General features: G+C 36.5%; 1 protein-coding gene across 3 annotated transcripts in view; it reads right to left on the bottom strand.

Moving 5' to 3' along the window:
- Positions 1-20599, bottom strand: part of LOC127634335 (palmdelphin-like) — a 34884-nt gene extending 14285 nt beyond the window's left edge. The window contains exons 1-8 of one of the 3 annotated variants that reach the window (XM_052113841.1): positions 20353-20599; positions 7991-8042; positions 6896-6976; positions 5856-5965; positions 4342-4456; positions 4029-4053; positions 3807-3923; positions 2160-3134 (exon numbers count right to left, since the gene is read on the bottom strand). In XM_052113841.1, coding sequence (XP_051969801.1) covers positions 2160-3134; positions 3807-3923; positions 4029-4053; positions 4342-4456; positions 5856-5965; positions 6896-6976; positions 7991-8035 — 1468 coding nt within the window. In that variant the 5' untranslated portion in view covers positions 8036-8042; positions 20353-20599. Of the gene's footprint in view, positions 1-2159; positions 3135-3806; positions 3924-4028; positions 4054-4341; positions 4457-5855; positions 5966-6895; positions 6977-7990; positions 8043-20352 lie in introns of those variants that run through there. The other 2 variants (XM_052113837.1, XM_052113840.1) reach the window with 2 other exon arrangements.
- Positions 20600-22139: the final 1540 nt, after the last annotated feature.

Here is a 22139-nt window from a genome sequence, read left to right as displayed (position 1 = left end):
AATTTTCCAAGTGTGGACACTCTCATGTGAAAAATTCTCATGGATTGTGATGATCTGGACCACTAGGAAATAAATTAACATGAGTTTGATCAAAAGGTTTACTAAAGGAGTTCTGTTCACGCAAAAATCCCTCATGTCGTGCCAAACCTGTATGCTGTTGTTTTTTTCTGTGCAACACTGCAGGACGCAGCTCTTTTACATAAGACAGTTCAGTTCAATAAATGAATCAACAGCAGATATGTTCAGAATGTCATGAAGGCAAGTAAAACATTAAATAATTGTAATGTTTAGGTGAACTAAACCTTTAACGAATTCTTATGGCACAATGCTCTAAAACTGTCAGGGCTACAGCACTACTATCTTGGTGTCCATTTTTAGTTTTCAATGTGGATTACAAAATTTCGATGGATAATCATTAAAGTTTAAAAGCCTTGTAAAAAATGTTTGTCAACCTGGTCTCATACATTAGAATAACGTTACTATACTAACAATTTTGCAGAATGAGTTTAATGTGGTTTGTTCAACGTACTGCGGCAGCTTTGTGGTGAAATGAACACTAGAAATGCCAAAACAACTTTTATTCACTTTTACACAAATCATGAGTAAAATGGCCGATTATCAGTTCATAAACACGTTTTGCTCTGTTCATGACACAATGCTATCTTTTGACATCGAAACACTTTTACTATAGCACATGACTTTTAGCATTTGCATTACATAACAGAATAATAATGATCAATTTGTGTGGTAGCTCAACTGATAAGAGTGTTGCACTTGTGATGCAAAGGACTGGGGAATGAGTCCTGAAGAGCATGCAAGTTGACATGTGAGCTAAAAGTGTTATAGAAGCATCACAAAATTACGTGGTTGCTTCAGCAATTGCATTTTTCATGTCACATTTGCTTTTTATTACACTACCGGTTAGGTTAAGGTTTAAGAGGTAGGGAGTAGGCATGTCATAACATATTGATATATTGATTATTGATCGCCACGTTATTTTATCTATCTATCTATCTATCTATCTATCTATCTATCTATCTATCTATCTATCTATCTATCTATATATATATATAGGCATCGATATGTTACCATAATCTGACATTTTAATTAGAAGCCTAATTATGTGCTTTCCAATTCACTCAGTTGGCCTTAGTTTTTAATGTATTCTGGCGTAATAGCATTGGGAGGCCACAAGAGGGTGATATAACATTTACTGAAGCCAGTCGCGGGTAGGACAAGACACAGATATCCCATCACACAGGACACATCGATGCAGTGTAGGTGCAGTTTTGAATCTAGTCATCATACAAAAAAGTTATGAAGGATTTTGTACTTTTGTACTGTTGATGAGTTTGCAGGTTAGTGTATTAAACTGAATTTCAAACTGAACGATTGATTATGCAATTTATATTATGCAATGTAGCTTTGAAGGGGTTTCATTCAATCTGTCAAACCTCAAAAAGACAATACTGAAAAAAACTGAAATATATTGTGTAGGCTATATGAAAGATACATATACACAATATATAATCCAGTGGTGGAAAAAGTAAACAATCTTAGTCTTTTGATAATGATTAGGGTTGATTTGAATGGAAACCTATGCAAGTTCCGTGTTGCTGCAGAATTTTAAGCAGCCTCTGAAGTTATAGCTAGGTGCTGTCAACAGACACCGAACAGTGGCGGATTGTGTGTACCTTCATAGAAAAAATAAATACATTTTAGAATGTGTCATGTCGTCCACCAGATTCATCCGGTGTACAAACTCCTTTCATTTTCCCTGCCTCTCACACTTTACGGTGTGTTAAGAAATATGTCTAATGAGACAAAGACATTTGCGCAACGAGCAGCCCTATTTATATTTGAAAAAATGCTGACATATATATACAGTATACAGGATATGGATAATCATCGGGGAAACTTTCTGATTATCAATGCATAAAAAAGTCATCAATACCAAGCCTAGTAGCGAAGTTTTGTTGATATAAACTTAAAAGAGTATTAATCTTAAAAGCTCAGAACTCGGAACTGATGCGATACGTGTAAGGAACCGCATAATATCATTCTGCAAAAAAAAAAAAATTATTTAGCTGCCTTTTACGAACCCATGCAAATTTTAATAATAGAAAAAAGTTTAGTATGGAATTAGAAACCAATGATACCGGTGTCTACTGGGTCCTCTATTTCATTGTCAAATGTCTGTCCTCCATAGCTGCAGGTTCTGACACCACAAGGCCTTATCTCAGAGCAGTGGACAGTATTATTGGGCTTGAAGACCTTGCTGTAGTAGCCCAAAGGGTGGTAGGACAAAGGCGTATCCTCTGCATCTGTATATTTATCAGCTGCATCCTCATCATCACCACCAATAACTACCAATTCAGCCTGGATTCCTTCATCTTCCTCATCTGAATCAACATTCTGATAACCCATGAAGATCATGGTAACAGGCTCACCACATTCCATCTCAGGTGGAAGGGAATTCACAAGGTTGAGACTAGAGTCTTCCTTTGGATTCAAAGGGGAATATCTTCCAAATCCCACTCCAGAGTCTGCTGTTGGAGTTATCCGAAGGATGGGAGAAGATGTTGGACTGGTTCTGTTTGTGCCATGGTTTTCAGCAACAGCGTTTGTAATTGGTCCATTTGTGATGTCTTGAGCTGATTGGCTGGTATCAAAATACTGGTTGGCTGTGGTAGTTGGAATGTGAGTTGGTGATTGGGTTCCATCTGGGCTTTGAGCTCCTTGTCTGGAAAAGTTCTCAGTCTGAAAAGGACTCTGTATCTTGTTGGACATTTGAAGGCCATGAAGGCTGATATAACCCCTCTCAGCCCTTTGAGGTGTTGTAGGTTGTCTGAAAGGGCTTGAGAAAACAGGTTCATGGTACTCCACATCTGTTGGGACTTTCTTCTCTGAGGCTTTCAACAGAAGTTCCTCCACCTCAAGAGGACTCATCTCATTCATGTCATTCTGGGACTCAAGTCCATCAGGCTGCAGGGCATAGACAGATTTCCGTCCATCATCATAGACTTTGATGCCTTGTTGATGGAGATCCTCTGGTGCGATAGTGGCCATGGATATGATGTGTCTCTCTCCAGTGCGGAGATCTTTTTCAACACTGATCTTCATGGTATATGTAGCTAAAACGAAATGAACTGCATTAAACACAAGCCATCAAATTAAAAGACTCAAAATGATGACCCAAAACTGATGGAGCCATAATTTCAACACATTCATAAAATGGATAGTTCTGGATTCTCATTGGTCAATCGGTGTTCAAGCTTAAAATATGGAAAACATCTAATCACCAGGCTACTGTGAAATATATCACAGCATGGCACCCATAGAGACCACAATTAGGCTCAAAAAGACATGAAATGTTGTGAATATGAAAATGTACAAAAATATTCAAATATTGCTCTGCTATTTGGAAACCCTTATATATGACTTAAATAAGACATACAGTACGAGGGTTGTTCAATCTTTGTAAACCATAGCTACATACAGTATTCTGTTTACTTGATAGCTGGTGGTACTTTGATTATTGGTCCTCTTTTTCATGACCATAATTGCAGTCATGGATACACACTTTTGCATGTTTTCTTTATTTTACAAAACTGAAAACAACATTTATTCACCTCAAATAGCTGTAATTAGAGAACTGGACAGTTTGATGACAGCGGTTTGCACTGACTAAACAAACAAACAAAACTTTCTGATGGCATTTCAACATAGTTATGCATTTAATATTTCAAGTGCTAATTTTTTGCCAGCAAATATTTGGTGGTGTGAACAGTGGCCTGGTGTTATACCTTTTTTCTCTTGTTCGTCATTGGATTTGTGCTTTGGAGAAAAGATTCTCCTCGTAGTTGTAGGAGTATAACATTTCGGGACATCAGGTATGGCAGTATAGATGTATTGGATTGGCTCTGTAAGAAATAATTTTGGGATCTTATTATATTGAGAAAGAGTCATATAAAGAATCTTGAACGAACTGAAATATATGCAGAGAAAAAAACAAGAAATGTCTTTACCTGGCTGGATTTTTGCGTTTAATTTCTGTGTGGAAATCAATTCAAAACCGAAAATGATAAAGGAACACGAAGATATAAAACAAAGCTACATGTCACATATCACATATATAGATCCACTACACACAAACAAACAATTTTATCTTAATGTCCATTAGAAAGCAAGGGACATCTTCTCAGCATGTTACATATAAAGATTTCCCATGTTTGCAACTCAAAAGAGGATCCAATTAAAGGGCTTCCGTCACAAACACCTGTCGGTGTAATAAACAGTGAGGAGTCTCCAGGCCTGTAAAAGTGATTACACGAGCAATACCTTTATGATGTCCTCTGGAGTTTTTTCCATCTCCTTGAGTTGCTTCAGAAGAATCTCCTCTTTTGAAGAAATCTCCAGCTCCTGTGTCTCTAGAGCCGCAATCTCCGTCTCTATTCTGCAAGGACACGGAATAACATTCATAAAGATGTTCACACGCCGTCCAGATCATAACAAATAAAAATTTTATAAGAGAGGGATTAACCCTAATGTCCTGTTTGGGCCCTTTTAATAGGACAACAAACATGTTTACACCTAAAGATATTTCCTAATCTTATGAGAATTGTTCCTAAACAAGACATGCGTCAAAGACCCTCTATGAATAGTGTTAAAGTTTGTGGTCACAGACACCTAAGATATAAAACATGAATAAATGCAATGAATTTTGATGGGCTAAGATTTCTGAACAACCTATAAATATAAATGTTTTTTTTTTTTTTTTTGTAAATTGTGTTTTTGCTGGGGTCAAATGTAAGTACATTTCACTACTTAAATGAAATTTAAATGCCTATAAGTTTCCAAAACAATTCACAGATTTAGTTACAATACTCATCTACTTGTGCGATATGTGTATTATTTGATCTTTAGCTTTCCCTTTGGCACATACTGAGAATTACTGAGAGAAACAGATGATTGTTCTCATCTTTGTTTTGCTATGGGGCTATGACATTGATCCTACATCATTTATAGGATATGATGAGCCACCTCCATTCTGAGATTGGGGTGGATTTTCCTGTGATTGCTTCTTTACTCCTAATCCACCCAGTTTAAGCTGTTGTCTTCATATTGCAGAGTGTGTTTACCAAGAGAGAGCTCTTTAGAGATTCAAGTCCTCTACGGCCTTCCCATTAATCTTCATTATGTTGGAAAGCAAAATTTACATTCAGTCTATAGAAAAGCTCCAAAGCAAAAACAGACAGAGAAGGTCTTCAGATATTGTAGCTTGAAGTGCAGTTAAATTTGTTTCAATGTTAAAACTATTTCAAAACATAGCTATGTTTGTTTGAGCATCCAAACCAGCCCGGCACAGCAACATCAGCTCATGCTATGCTGTGAGTTTGGGGCAAGACTATTTGTTTGTGCTCACGAACACTGTTTAAAAATTATTTGTAATTTCTTTGCAAAAAGTGGCACAGAAATCACACACTTCACCTTTAAACTCTCATTCTAAAAGAGCAGTTCTAGCTGATTTTTCCATTATTATGTCCTTTGTTTGTGTGACTTATGCTTTCTTCTTCAGGTATGACCTCCTGTATAAATGGTTGGCTTTTCCAGACTGAGAATGTTGTGAGTAGACAGATTATGTAACACTGTGAGTGAGGTTTCTGTCTAACCCTAGCATGACACTGAAAGCTCATCACTGACGTTAAACTAGAATAATCCAATCACTTGCCCCACACGACACAAAGAGGAAGTGACATGCTATAGGTTACACGCTGTGAACACTACAAACAATAAATTCAATGGTAAATATAAGGAAAACAGAGTTGTTTTGATTTAGTTCATACTGAAAGTACCTGTCAATATTGCTCTGCAGAAGTTCAGTCTGGGCCTTCACAGTCTCTTGTTCCTCTTCGCTCAGAGTAAACAATCCATCCATCAGCCATTGCTCCCGTAAGTTTTTTTTCTATGTGTGCAATGAAGACCACAGCATTTTACAACAAGCCAACTTACAGTACTGTCCAAAATTTCTCACCAAAACAATGTGTCTTAAGAAGGTTATTTATATCATCAGCTTTAGTGACTCCAAAACAATCCCTTTGCAAATCATAAAATAGAATAGAAGAACAGGGAGCCCTACAACAAATGGCATGGCCCCCACAGAGCCCCACAGAGAAACACACAGTGTCTGTGTGTCCAAGAATTGGTACTATTTTGAAGGGAAAGGTGGTCACATCAAATATTGATTTAGCTTTTTTTATGTTTACTGTACTTTATATGACATTAATTGATAAATTAAAACTATTTATGTAATTATTTTTGAAGACATCCTCACAAGTGCCTAAAATGTTTGCACAGCACTGTATGTATAATAAAACACTTTATATCAGAGTTCCCGTGTTTCCTTGTAAATTAATAAGTAATAATAAGTAGTCTGCTGCACAAAATCATTTGACATACTCATTTTCATTTGACATTTACATATTTCAGCAATTTGATAATCACTACTACTTTTTATTATTCTTTTAATCATAATAATATAAAAATACAGAGATCTGTTCTTCAAATATATTATAATTTATATCAAAATGTAGAATTAATTTATTTACTAATATATTTATTTGATAATTTATGATAAAATGATTTTATTATGATATAGTATTATTATATTTAATTTAAAATATTTTAATACATTTATTAATATTTGTTTATTATATAATTATTATAATCAGTATTATTGTTATTACTATTATTGTTATTTTTATTATTATTATTTTTATTATTATTATTAGCATTCCTTTATTGATGTTTTGCAGGTTGGATTCTACCAGGAGTCCTCAAGTTGTTAATAGTATTATTATTATTATTATTCATAATTAAAACTATAAAATCTTACCTTTAGATATTGAAGCTTTAATTTCTCTTCTTCAACCTTTCTCCTTTTCTTTTCTATCACCTCTCGAATTCTTCTTTTATCCTGATGGGATAGCATAGGGTTATGATTTGTTAACAAACCTAAAAACCAAAAAAATAAAAAACTTTCTGTTTCACCTTGACCTTCTATTCGGTTGTTTCTTTTTCTGTTTGTGAGATTGAATGTATTTCTGTTAACATAAGCATGTGTACAAGAGGGAACTAATATAGTCTTTATGAGAGGGAGGCTTTGCAACATTATTTTTAACTCGCTAATAAACGATGACTTCATGTAAGAAATGAACAGCTTAAAGGCAGTTTGTGGACAGAAATAACACCAGAACAGATTTCTCACATATACATAATTTTTTTCAATCCCCTTTTCTCCCAATGTTGGAATTCCCAATTCCCACTATGTTAGTAGTTCCTCGTGGTGGTGCGGTTACTCACTTCAAGCCGAGTTGCTTCCATATCTGAGATCGTCAATCTGTGCACCTTATCACGTGGCTCGCTGTACATGACAGTGTGGAGACTCACAACATGTGGAGGCTCATGCTAAACTCCACACACAACTTAACATGCGCCCCACTGACAGCGAGAACCACTTAATAATGACCACGAGGAGGTTACCCCATGTGACTCTACTCTCCCTAGCAATAAGTTAAAAGTTGTTATTTACTCACTCTCATGTCATTCCAAACCCTTATGACCTTCTATCTCCTATGGGAGATTTTTAGGCAGAATGTTAAGGACTGACAGCCTCAGTGACCATTTACTTTTATTGTATGATAATAGATGCAATAAAAGTGAATGATGTTCCTAACATTCTGCCTTACATCTTATTCTGTGTTACATGGAAGAAAAAGAAAGTCATGTGGGTTTGCAATAAAATGAGGGTTACTGGAGTTAAAGAGATAGTTAAAAAAAAATGAAAATTCTGTCATCGTTTACTCAAAGCCAAATAATAATACTGTACATAAAATGGTAAAAATACTTGACCTGCCTATATAAAACCTCTGAAAAAAAAGTTATCTGTTGCATAAAACCAAATAGAGTGAAAATCAAGCCTGATACTCACAGTAATTGCCTGCAGTCTCTCTCGCAACAGGGTTTCTTCCTCCATGCTGATTCTAACACAACAAGAAAGAGAGAGAGAGAGGGGGATAAACAACCTATTCTTGCTAACAACCTTCCGTCAATGTCTGTCTAGAAGAGTAAGAACAGGTTGGTAACAGGCTGTGATTGGCACGTGTGTGTTGGCATGACACAATTTTGGAAGCGGGTGACAAGGGGGTGGGCCGTGGGCTTCCATGCTGGAATAGAGGAAGTATTGGTTGGGGCTCTTACCATCTCTCTTTCTGCCTAAAGAATGAATGAGCAAACTGAAAAGGAGGGTGGACAGAAGTGTTTTGCCATTGTAGCGGTGTCCATGTGTTAATTAACCATAACTACAATTGCTGGCATGTCTCTCTTTGACACATCATGTGTCAAATATATCCATGTGTTTTGAAGTGCTCTCTCTGGTACAGAGTGACAGAACGTCTCTCATCAATAAATAATAGATTAAGAGCCTGACACTGCTGTACTGTTAAACAAACAGAACAAGCAGGGGTCATTTAGCTTACACTTAAGAGAAGAGGTTGTGAGCACAGCGTGTAAGTACAACAAACAATGCACAAAATTGAGCTTATGTAGCTAGAAGCATCTGCATTTACATACTGTATTTGCACAGAGTATGTTTCAGCCTTTATACTCTTTATGTACAAAAAGTATTCATACACTTGACGTAAACATTCTCAAAAATATTAATGAGATCACAGAGCAACCATATTAAGTCTCTTTGGGGAAATCAACCTTCAAAAGTCTTTCTTGTCTCAGTACATTAAACTACTACCTTCACCTTTAAAGAGTTTACGGCTCATGACAAACAAGCGTTGAGTTGATTTAGCACGAGCTGGATTCAAGAAGTGAGACAAAATGTTTCCACTGAGTGTTCTGCAAATATGTGCTTTGTGAATCTGTCCCATGCAGTATTGATTACATATACCCCGAAATTAATGCAAGGCCATTTCTTGGATGTTGTTGGGTTAAGAATAGCAGGCAGACCTCATCCCCCCTTGTACAGAAATAAATGTATGACCAGTGAGATATATCTCTCTGCTGTCACAGGTGGACTGCAAGGTTACAAGGCTTTCACATAATAACATGAAGTTATGATACACATGTAAACGAGACCTCTCTGGTTGTAGCATCTGAGCCTGTTGCTCCCCCTCCAGCCAGACAGAGGGAGCCGTCTCACGAATTCTAGAACTGTTACGTCATTGATTTCTTCATTGTATTAACCTGGGTCCGGATTCACGAAACGTTCTTAAAAAGAAATTTCTCCTTCAATACCATTTTCTTCTTAATCTGTAACTTAAGAAAAAAGTTCAGACTACTTTGTATTCCCAAATAAACTTCTTAAGAAAGTTCTTATCTTTTTTCTGTGAAAATTCTCTGAAAAACAAAAAGTTAAATATTGTTGCAAACAACATCTTAAAGTTAGGATAACCTCACAGTTGTCTTAATTTCTAAAAGACAAAATGTTTAATGAATTTACTGGGTTTTTCAAGTTGAGTCTGAAGTTGCAGTGGGCTGTTTTCAAAGAAAAGTTATTTTAGACCAAAACATATTCATTCAAACAAATGTTGTTTTAAAAATCTTAATGTGGTGGCCAATCATGCTAATTCAAACACATGCGTCACATATAGCGCTCTCTTTCCAGGGGCAGAGCCAGGAGTTTTTCAAAAGGGTGGCCAGGCAGGGGCAAGCGATCAGTCTGTGTGGGCAGCATTTTTTAGGAACGCTTAGGAACGTTTGTTCAAACTTCTTATAATTTATCCTAAGAACATTCCTAATTTTCATGAATCTGGCTCCTAGTTCTTATTTCCTGTTTGCTAGTATGTAGCATGACTAGCCCATGCACTCTTGTTTGCAGTTCTGAGCGTTTTGCATCGCTTGTGTTTCTTGTCATGGTTTGGATTTTTGCCTGTTTCTGTGACCCACGTCTTTATCTCAATCCCCTAGGACTTGTTTGCCTCATTGGACAGATTACTGTGTCATTGACCTCGCCTGTTCCACGACCATCCATGATAACCTGCACTTTACCTATTTACTCTTCTGAATGCACTAATAAACATCCGCACATGGATCCTAAACCTTTCGTGTTGTCAGAAATGTTACACTGATGATGTATCTGGAAAAAGGCCAAGAACAGAATATGACAAATGAATAGCTTCTATGATCTGCTTCAGGAACACAGCTGTGATATACAGTTTCAGCCTCATTAGAAGCTATTAGAGATTATCACAAGCAGTGTGTGTGTTTTTAGAATTTCTAAAAGAAGTCAGGGAAAATCTTAATTCAAAGTATTGCAAAATTTCACATATCTGTATAGACGTTCTCATGCCAAGAATCAATATTTTTAATGTAGTTTGACAATGCATACTTGGTCATTTCTATTCAACCAAATTGAAAAGACTGAGCTAAGATTAAAAGTCTATAGCTTGTTTCTTTTGTAAGGATCTCCATCCAGAGATGGGTCTGAAAAAAAAAAAGTGTAAAAAAAGAATGCAAAAATTTAAAACGTTTCTCTTGATGTTTATACAGCATTACATATACAGTATGTATAAGATATTATTTGAAGATTTTCTGGCTTTAGTATTATTAACACACACACACACACACACACACACATATACATATATATACATATATATATATATATATATATATATATATATATATATATATATAATTATAAAAATCAATGTTCATAACAATTCCACCAGGAGGCTTTATATGGGTCTTGAATGTCACTTTCTTTCCTATTATTGTTGACCACGTCATTGTGGTGCATCACTTTCTGATTTTTCATAACTTTTTTAAAATTTGAACAATTATATATGCACAAATTACCACATGCTCCATTGAGAGTGAGAACCACTAATCACAACCACGAGGAGGTTACCTCATGTGACTCTAACCTCCCTAGCAATCGGGCCAATTTGGTTGGTTAGGAGACCTGGCTGGAGTCACTCAGCACGCCCTGGATTCTAACTCGTGACTCCATGGGTGGTAGTCAGAATCAATTCTTGCTGAGCTACCCAGGCCCCCATAATTCTGTCCCTTTCTTAAAGACAAATGGTCTTGAGGACATGTGCTCTCAGATGTTGGGACAGCAATGTGACTAGCTGTGTATAACGCCATACCTGTGATGTGTCAGTGTTATGCCTGCTCAGATTGCACCCATCTGTTTGATGACCATATGCCCTTGATAGTTTGTAATGCATTATAGCTCAACAACAAAGCAAACACGCACTTTCTTTTGTAATCAAATGCTGTTCAAACCATGACTTTAAAGGAATATTCCTGGTTCAATACAAGTTGAGCTCAATCGAGAACATTTTTGGCACAATGTTGATTACCACAACCAAATAAGCAGAAATCAAGGTTACATGAGGCACTTATAATGGAAGTAAATGGGGCCAATTTTTGAAGGGTTTAAAGGCAGACAATTTTATAAAAGCACAATTCATTCTTCTGTTAAAATTTTGAGCTGTAGAGTTGTTCATATCGTCATTTTAGGGTTTGTTGACATTACATTGTCATGGCAAGTTGCAAAATTGGATATAACTTTACACAAAAAAGGTTAGTAAGAGATTTAATCACACTATAATCATGTTAACATGTATATTTGTATGTCTTGTGGCTATAAACAACGAATATTTTAAATGTTTATGGCTTTGCCCCATTCACTTCCATTTTAAGTGCCTCACTGTAACCTTGATTTTTGCCTTTTTAAAAAAAATAAAAGCCAACATTATTTTTTGTGATAAACAATATTATGCCACAATTGCTGTCCATTGAGCTGAACTTGTATTTAACCCGGAATGTTCCTATAACATTTACCATCAGTCAATCTTAATTTACCTGCAGCTTCAGATAATGTGTGTGCAGGAATCAGGAACTCACAAGCAAAGATGACATTTCCCTCAATGACACTAAAGTTCACACGTATAATAACCCAGTATGCTTTCAAATGTCTCACCAATTAGCAAAACTAATTTGAGCTGAATCTTGAAGCAAAAATTACTAATTTCTGTGCCACTAAATAATAATAAAATGATTGTTTTTAAACAGGTTTCCCAAACACTCAACCCATCTGACACTGGTCAACCAAACAGATAGTCCACCCCAAACTAGCGCCATTTGTTGAGCCAATGTTGCCATGTCAGGCTGGTTGGCATGATCACACACATCTACAAATGTCTATCTTATGGTTCTTTGCGTATTAAGCTGAGACAGGAGAAAGTACTTTGACCAAAAAAATTACACACTTTTAGCTTTAATACTATTTGTCACAGTCATACAACACTTTGCGCTCCATTCACTCGAATTCAAACGCATCTAAAAGCGGCAGATCGGAAACGCAAGCTCATGCGAAGACATTTGGTGAACTCTGACTTGCAAATTCACAGAAGATGTTATATTTTAACATTATGAATATCATATTATTTGTTATTTGTGATTGATTATTTATTAAAAACACAACCCTCAAGTGTGATAAAAACATATCCTGTGATATATAATTTTGTATGCTCAAAGCTCAGTGTGACCGTGGCTTATGAGAGATGTATTTGAGTTGGTTATTGCATCGTGTCATACATTATGTCCTCTTATACTCTTTTCCACTTAGCCAGAGGAAAATAAGCACTTAACACCTAATGCACAAAACAGAGAGCAAACCTTTCACAAGTACAAAAAAGACAAACTAACCTTTTAACTACATAGTACTTAGACAAAAAAAAAAAGTGGCATAATATTTTGGACATGTATTGTAATATCATGATATTATTTTAATTACCCAACAGTTAATTTTTTTGAATTAGGCTAAGTCTTTTCTTATTTTAGAATTGTAGAAGTCATCAAAACAATGTAATAACACAATATATTATATTTTAGACTTTTCTCAAGTAACTTCATGTGGTGCATCATATGATGCTTTTGAAATAGTATTGAAGGAGTTTATCCTTCACCATCCAGGCCAACTTATACAATTTAAATAAATCAATAAAGTATAAAATGTTTAGCTACGCAAAAAAAAAAAAAATCAATCAATAAAAAATCAGTTGCAGACACAATTTATTTGTATCTATATTTTCAAGCATTGAAGCATAAATCTTTATCATATGGTTTCTAAGATTATGAGAAAGTGTGTCCAAACTTTTGAGTGGTAGCATACCTACTGGGGTACCAGGTAGCCTAAATAGCATATAGTATATGGTAAACATTCTGAAGTGTCAGTTTGGTACTGTACATATTAAAGTACTATTGCTATCTGATACCATCATTGTACCGCCACAGAATCTTTTTCTAAGGGTTGGAAGCAAAAACCAGATCTACACTGAGAGCAAGTGGTGTGACATAACAAGGCCTTGATAATCAATGAAGTAGTCCAGAGCCTGCAGTTTAGACAGAGTGGAAGCCTGGTTTTCATTCACAGAAAGATAATGAGCTCACAGACACAGTCATAGTGTGGTAATGTAGGGCAGGTCAGAGAATAGCTCCTCACCTCAAAGAGCCATCAGCACAGTTGCATTTACCTGTGTTTAATCTGACCTCTTTCTTCTTACTGCCTAAAAATACCACACTGGCCACACACATTATAAGCACAAAATACTCTGTGGTTTTAAAAGATATAAGACTGGAAACACAAATTGTTTTTATTTAAATAGATGTCATGACTTCTGCCTTTTAATTTAGTTTGCGGACCACCCTTAAGAAAAAAACATGATAAAATTGTGGGGTTTTTTTTATTTAATTTTTTATTTTTTTGGATACTACTGATGTTCTTTGCAATACACAAGTATAATGAAAGTACCATGGTATATGAATATGGTAATCATACAGTACCCATGATAAGCTATATATCAAAGTACCATGGTATTACCTTCAGAAACCAACACTGCACCAGAGTAACCCCATAGTACTTTTTTGTAAGAGCAGTGTTTGAAAGATTTTCACACATTAGCTCTGTTCCAAAAACGATTGAGCTGCCTCGCTGCCTACATTAGCAGCTGCATTCTAAAGCAGCATCCTAATGGTCATGGAACATCATAAGTATCCAAATTGGACCCTTACGCAGGCTGCAATTTTATCCGCCGCACAAATAGGTCTCTGCAATTTTTATGTTAACATGTTGCTAAGCTTACAGCACACTCCAATAATTGTTGCCAACCGTTTTGTATAATACAAAATAGATGCCCTTTTAGCATCTCAAACTCAATATTTCACAAACCGAGAGAAATGGACCTCAAAGACAAACCTTTGGAATGAGTTGCGTGAGATATCGGCTGTTGCTTTGTTGCTCGGACACCACAGATCACAGAAGTGGCCAGGGGAAATATCAGTGACAGTCAGCACATGTTTCTTGTTTCATGTTTTCTGTCAGAAGCAGGAGAATTTTTCAAACCTAAAGCATTTGAGTGCACAATAATTGTTTCTTACCATTGAGATTCAAAAAACACCAGTAAATGCACCTACAGTATTCATGACATGACATTTCAGATGTCAGAAAGACTCTTTTAGTACAATCATAAAGTTCAGTACAGGTTTCCTTAAAACACTTAATGTGATTTTCTTATGCTAATATGTGATTTTCTATGCTAATATTATTCTATTTGTTTCCCTGTATCAACCTCGGGATTCATGTTTTCTATAAGCTGCTTTGAAGCGATGTGTGTTGTGAAAAGCGCTATACAAATATTAATGACTTCACTTGACTTACATTTCCCTTGTGATAAACACTATTTGCTGCCAAAACAACAACACTGTAATCTAATGAAAAATACCCTTGTGCAACCCCGTGTACACATGTGTGGACATTGTATTTTGGCTGCGCAATACGCAACATATAGTTTTATTAATTTAATTTAATTTAAACCGACTTATATCAGTTTAGGAGACTCTGGGCTGTCAGTAAAGGGTTAAACTTAATTTGACAAAACAAAATGGCGCTGATCACAGCAGTGTTTGTCTTTGGGAGAAACGACAAGAAAGTTTTGGGGAGAAACGCCATGCTGCTAAACACAATGTACACTATGTTGTACAATAGCACAAACTTTAATTCGAAATTCTATATTTACTGTGCATTTTCACATTGAGAACATGTTTATTTATTTTTTGCTTTTAATGGAGTTAGGATGAAAATAAAGTGCATTTTGAACTGTTCTGAGACCAGTGCAGACAGACAGCACACTAGAGTTTAATTCATTCACTAAATAGGGAGCAAGGGGGCATCCTATAGCTTTCCTATGAAGTCAAGAGTATTCAATCCAAACTTCCTATCAAAAGTTCAGTTTCAGACTGCAGATGATGTTTGAACCACTCAACATGGTTGGCAGACATGAGACAATGGTAATCAGTACTTAGATTCAGAAATTAAAATGTATAATTTAGTTTTAACATGGTGTCCAATGATTGGACAATACTGGCCATTAGTTGTATCAGAATGAATTATGCTAATTTCTGATTGGTAAAATCTTTCATTACAGGCTATCACTTGTTTGTTTGAAAGTTTTTGTTGCAAAAGTAGAAAAAAAGCATTATAACAAATGTCAAATCAAGTCAAGCCATTTTTATTTTATCTTTATGCATATTATGTGTTTTTGCATCCATCCATGCTTTTTTATTATTGTTTTCCTATGTAAACAATCTCTAGGTGGACCTCTTTAACTATTGCACAGTGTCTCACACAGAAGCCACACTGAATTGGAGACTCTAAAATTGCCGGTATGTGTGAGTGAGAGTGTGAATGTGTTTTTCTGTGTGTGAGCCCTGTGATGGACTCCCCACCTTTGGTCCAAGACAGCTGGGATAGGATACCTGCGATCCTACAGTATATACTGTAAGATAAGAACTGATATTTTTTCGCTGATACTTTTCATTATTGAAGGATATAAGTTGTACCTTTAGCCTATTTATAATCAAGATTCCTCTCACCTCGTCTGCCATCTTGGATTTAATTTTTCACTGATGTCTTTAAGGCATGATTTTCTCTTAAGTTGTTCACAGGTTGCTTACAGACATTTTTCTAATTTTCCTACATTTTCTCATAAGGTTTTTGGAACAGAGCAAATGTCTATTGATCTGATTCGTAGAGCAAACTGGAATAAATCAATCCACAGCTGAAAATGAACCCTAAGCGTGGGAGGAAATTACACACATAGATGCACCCACACGCTCACATACACTCACACATTAAAGTCTCATTAATGATCCAAAGAGATCCAGAGAACTGGAATTCTGATTCCTGCCTTCACAATTCCGACGCATTATCATTCCTCTCTGCTACAGTAGGCTCAGATTACAGCAGCTTGGCAGACGGGAATTAAGATGACCAGTGTGAAGATAGAATAGAGAAGGTCATATTAGTTAGTCCTGCACACACTGGTTCTCAGTGTCAGGCCTGAGGTGGGTATCACAGCACAAAATATCCTCTCTCACACAGCTGCACTGAACAATGGTTGAGTGATCATTGAACATTGACCCCTGACCTCTCTTGATGTCTGAGTCCCATCAGCTGTTAAGACATCCACCCATCCACCCCTCCTCCAGACCATGTAATTTTCTTTCTTTCTTTCTTTCTTTCACGTCACAAAATTATGTACCTTAAAATACCTTTACAAAAATTATATGATTAACATATTCATGTACCATAGTATTTTACACTGGTATTTACTTCAAATTACTTGTAAAAAAATACCATGGTAATACCATGGTACTTTGACATATACCATGGTAATACGTATGGTATTCATGCAGTACCATTGTATATATCAAAATACCATGGCATTGCCATCTGATCCCAACCCTGAACCATGCTAGCCCCTTAGTACAATTTTGTAAGCTCTAACTTTAAATTCTGTAAAGCAATAACTAAAAAATGCCCTAATCCTGCTGTAATCACAGCAAATAGTCTCTCAGCCACAGACAGACAGATCAGAGATAAAAGTTTTTCACAGTGCATGGCAGGTGAATGATAATACAGATCAAACAAGCTCTCATAGCTAAGATTATGCATGGAGTCAAAAGCTCCTCCCTGCCAAACAAAGTCCGTCAACACCTTGCACAACATGACCTCGTGTCTAACTTCGATGAGATCAGGGGCGTAGATACTGATATTCCAGAATCAAAACAAGCAAGTACAACCCCTCCATTATTTATACCATGATTAATGGAAACATGGGTAAATGCAACCCCCACCCACCCCCAAGTTCAAGCTACAACTACAACATAAAACCACAGTAAAAGTAGGAAGATGTGAATTGTTCGCTATTTTCCAAGTCTTCTCAAGCCATACGATCCGGTGAGGTTTAATGTTATTGATGTGCCAAAATATTTGATTTGTTCTCTGTATTCAAGAGCTGATCAATGTTTTGATTTGAATGGAGAGTAAATAATGACAATGTTTCAGTCTGTTCATCACACAATGTGATTGCTTGTCTTCAGAAGACTTGTAAAATAGTGAATAAACTACCTTTACTGTGATTTTATTGTGTTTCATGTCCTTCATGGAGCTTGACAGCACAGAATTGACAGAAATTACAGAATTGTAATTTTTTGGTGTACAACAGTAATCCTTTTAAAGTATTTCCATGTAAACGTCACCACACTGAACTGAACAGAATGACAACCCAGTGTGTTATCACCGATTAAAGTCAACATGAAAACAAAATTGACCCCATTTTTTTTTCTTACAACACATTCCTTGACACATTATTCCAAAAATGTATGTATATTACATGAATATGTAATCTTCAAAATGTAACAATTAGCTTCACCTCTGAAACAACATCACTTAGTGGATAATGCTAATTACTAGCCAAATAGCTAATTAGGCGCTGTTTTAGCAAACTCACATTCAGGTGTGGCTCCATTCTGCTTAGAAAACAGCTCAAGCTGTCATTACAAGTCCTTTGTAAGAGTTTGGAACATTTGGAAAGAATGTGATTTATTTAACTGTAATGCCATCCAAAAACTCTTTCATAGCCATGCAATAAAGAAAATGATCCACCTTTTTCCTGAATGCGGAAGTGTTCCACGATTCACCTGTTTTCAATTTCCGGTCTCTGGTGTTTTCACCTGCATTGGCGTGTATTCTTATCTGGTAATGTGATGTTTAAAGTATTACATTTGTAAAATTTTCCAATAAGTGGCTTTAAAGTGCCGATACTTAGAGTCAAGATGACCGTTTGTTTTTACAGTGGCAATGTCTCGTTTGGAAGGCTGCGTCCTCCGGAGGTCGCATTTGTCGGCTGCATACGTCATCGAGGCTGTCTCAGAAAAGTGAGTTGGACACTTCGAATGTGACCTTCTTTCATGGGAAATCGGAGGATGCATGAGGCGTATCCTTCATGGGCGCTCGGTATACTGCAGCCTTCAAAGGACGCGTCCTACCTAGCACGCAGCCTTCAAACAAGCAACAGCAACTGCCTCAACTGAGTATGTAGATGTCATGGTCCTATGTTGGTTATGTTGATATAATTAACTACTTTGAGTTGTTATGACAGCTATCAACTGCACAAATTGAGCCTGAAATGCATTTTTACTCCAAATAACACTTAAATGGATGTTGTTCTCTGTCTGAATTGCTCGTTTCGATAGTTTTTACATTGTGTCTCGATACTGGAAACACAAGACTTGCAATTAGAATCAAAATGGTGCCGCCCTGTTATATGGCGTGTTATATAGATGTTATATGCTCAGGAAAACTGTGGATAAAATGGATAGTTCTGGTCCTGGAACCATTTTAAAACAAGAGTACTTCATTCATAAATCCACAAGATTTGACCATCACACTGTAGATGTACTGATATGCCTCAGTGTTCATGAAACTCCAAAAGACAATGCAAAGTCATACAAATATTTCTGTATGACACCTTTGGCCATTTCTCACGTCATTCACCCATCGTGTTATAATTACATTTAAATTCTATAATTTGATTTTTTGAGTGTTATTATGGGACAGGGGAAGGGGTGCCTCTATATTCAGATACACACACATACACACAAATATACATGGGAAAGTGTATGTTTTATTTTATATTCTGTTTACAACCATTTTAATGTAGTAAAGGGGTGGTGTGGACTCAACACTTGGTGAAAAATACTTTCTGTGCTCCAAAACATAATCCATTTTGATTGACTCTTCTCAGTCAAAACACGGAAGCGCTGAGCACTGAAAAGGGGCAGGGCTGAATAAGGTGAATATTTTCTGGTGGAAGGATGGCATTCAATGATTTAATTTGCAAAATATAACATTCTAATGAACATTTGTTTCTTTAATATTTGTATTATGTGGTAACCATTTCAGAAAAGTAATAAGGCACTCAAGGCTGTGCCATATTGTGAATATAGTTACGGCTGAATGGGTTGCAGGCACTTTGTGTCATGCCTAACAACACCCTTCATCTGTGACTATATTCACAATATGGCACAGCCTCGAATGCCTTATTGCTTTATTAATCAACACCCTCGGAATGTGTGTCAACCAATCAGAATCAAGGATTCAACAATACCACACAATAGTATGAAATATACACTGCACAGGTATAGAAGTAACCAACAGCTTGACATATATAGACTTTATCTTAGAATATATGTTATATAAATAATGTTTGGTATAAAAATCATTTGGCATGTCTGTATGCCATGTGCTAAAATATTCACATTCAATAATCTGATTCAGATATGTGGGTGGAAGACAGGAGGCTTTCAACGAGTACAGCATCTCTCTCTCTCCCTATATCTCTCACACTCTCTTTCTGTCTCTCTTGCAGTTTCTTCATGTACCATTTGCAGGTATGAGCTATTAAAATACTGTATGTCCTATTCCTCTCTACGCGTGGTCAGCTGAGAAACAAGGGGTTGCCCTGGCAAGGGTGATGATGCCATCACAGTGGTGCCATAAATCCTCTGATGCTCTGACTGACAACAGCAAACTGTGGGTTTCTAAACGTCAGACCCCATTAAATCTGTTGGCAAAGGCTTTATGGACCTCTCACTGTCAAGACTGGACAGTCTGCAAAAAGTACAAGGCTTAAAGGAATTAAAAGCTTACAGAATCAATGGCCCGTCACTCTTTTTAGACCGAACAAAACAAAAACATACTTTCCCTCTCGGCAAGAGCAAAGCAATTACACCATAAACTAATCACCAGTTAACCAAACATCTAGTCTAAAAAGTCCAAGTGTAAAGTAACAGGCAGCAAAATACACTTACATTTGGAATGGACAAATGTTACATTAAAATTAATAACAGAAACTAGTAAACAATCTACAATAAATAATATCAGCGATATTGTATAGAACCAGACTACAAAGAGAGAAAGATACTCACCCGTTATCTTGTGCTGATTAGAGGTTTTTAGTTTGGGAAGCGCAAACCGGAATTCAGTCTGTTCATTCCAGCATGGCTGTATGTGTGTAAAGACCGTGTGTGTGTGTGTGTGTGTGTGTGTGTGTGTGTGTGTGTGTGTGTGTGTGTGTGTGTCCAAGTGCAGGTACTGTAGGCTGAGGGTTGATCCCTAGTTACCATTCACTGGCAGGCTGCCCCACTTGCTGTATCTCCCTCTCTCTAACTCACTCTCCTCTTCTCTTTCTCTAATGCTATCACTCTCTCTCACCCCCTCTCCCTCCCCTTTATCGTCTCTCTCTCTCTCTCTCTCTCTCTCTCTCTCTCTCTCTCTCTCTCTCTCGCTTACAGTCTGTCAGAGCTGGGCTGCCCTACCATGTGTTAGCCCACATACAACTGCCACACAATGTGCCTACACACACACACACACACACACACACACACACACACACACACACACAAACTTGTTTTTATATCTTTGTGGGGACTCTCCATAGACTTCCATGGATTTTATGGATTTTATACAGAGCTAACAATAATTTCTATTCACTAACCCTACCTCTAAACCTAACCCTCACAGAAACCTTTTTGCATTTTTAAATTTTCAATGTGAGCCATTTCCCTCGTGGGGACCGCTGGCTGGGTGATCTCAGGTTTTACTATCCTTGTGGGGTTGTTTAAACATGTACACACACACACACACACACAAACATATGTTGGTGCAGCTATCCTTTTGAGGAATCTCCATAAACATAGTGATTTTTATACTGTACGAACTATAGATTATATCCCTTAAACTTAACCCTAAACCTAACCCTCACAAAAAACTTTCTGCATTTTTACACATTCAAAAAAACATAATTTAGTATGTTTTTTAAGCGATTTGAATTATGGGGACACTAGACATGTCCTCATAAACCATAATTACAGCATAATACCCTTGTAATTACCAGTTTGTAACCTAAAACCCATACACACACACACACACACACACACACACACACACACACACACAGAGAGAACAGCTGTTGTTCCCCTTAGATGTTTCTCACATGTGCAACCATCATTGTTGACACACCATTTAATCAATTACCCGAACCAAAAACTCACTTTCAAAATCAGTATTTTTGCTTTGTTTTCCATTAAAAATATTTAATCACACTTAAAAGATCAATTTTCCTGAGAAGCAAATTCCATGATTAAGACCTGCTTTCAGAAAATGTAATTAAGTATTTCTTTCTCCATTGGCAAATTTTTGTTGTCTTTTTTTAAGCATAAATCTAAAAAAACAAAAAGTGGTGAGATTTATAATTCAAAGGATAGTTCATGCTAAAATTATAATCTCTTATCATTTACTCACCCTCATGTCGTCTCAAACTTGTATGACTTTCTTCTGCGGAACAGAGAAATTTTGAATGGTGAATGGTACATTTTTGTACATTCAATATAAGTCAATGGGGTACAAAACTTTCAAGCTCCAAAAAGGAATTACTGTAAAGGCAGGAAAAAAGTAATGCATGACGCTTGCAAGTTTGCATGTTCTCATGAGAACTTCCGGTTGTATCACACACATGTCTGTTCTTGGAAGAACATGTGAACGCACGAGGACACATGAACATGAACATGCATAGGAGAGCTGGGTGGAAGTGAAGAGTTTTGGTTAAAAAGGACTGAATTTTTGCTTTGTTTTTCACCCAAAGCTAACCTAACCCTGAGGTAAATAACTCATCCAACACCATTTGTTCTTTAAACATTATTGATACCATTATTAA

The sequence above is a fragment of the Xyrauchen texanus genome, chromosome 41, assembly GCF_025860055.1.
Source record: "Xyrauchen texanus isolate HMW12.3.18 chromosome 41, RBS_HiC_50CHRs, whole genome shotgun sequence".
Classification (NCBI taxonomy): domain Eukaryota; kingdom Metazoa; phylum Chordata; class Actinopteri; order Cypriniformes; family Catostomidae; genus Xyrauchen; species Xyrauchen texanus.
Note: the sequence above shows the minus strand (reverse complement) of the source record. Positions and strands in the feature narration are given on the sequence as shown.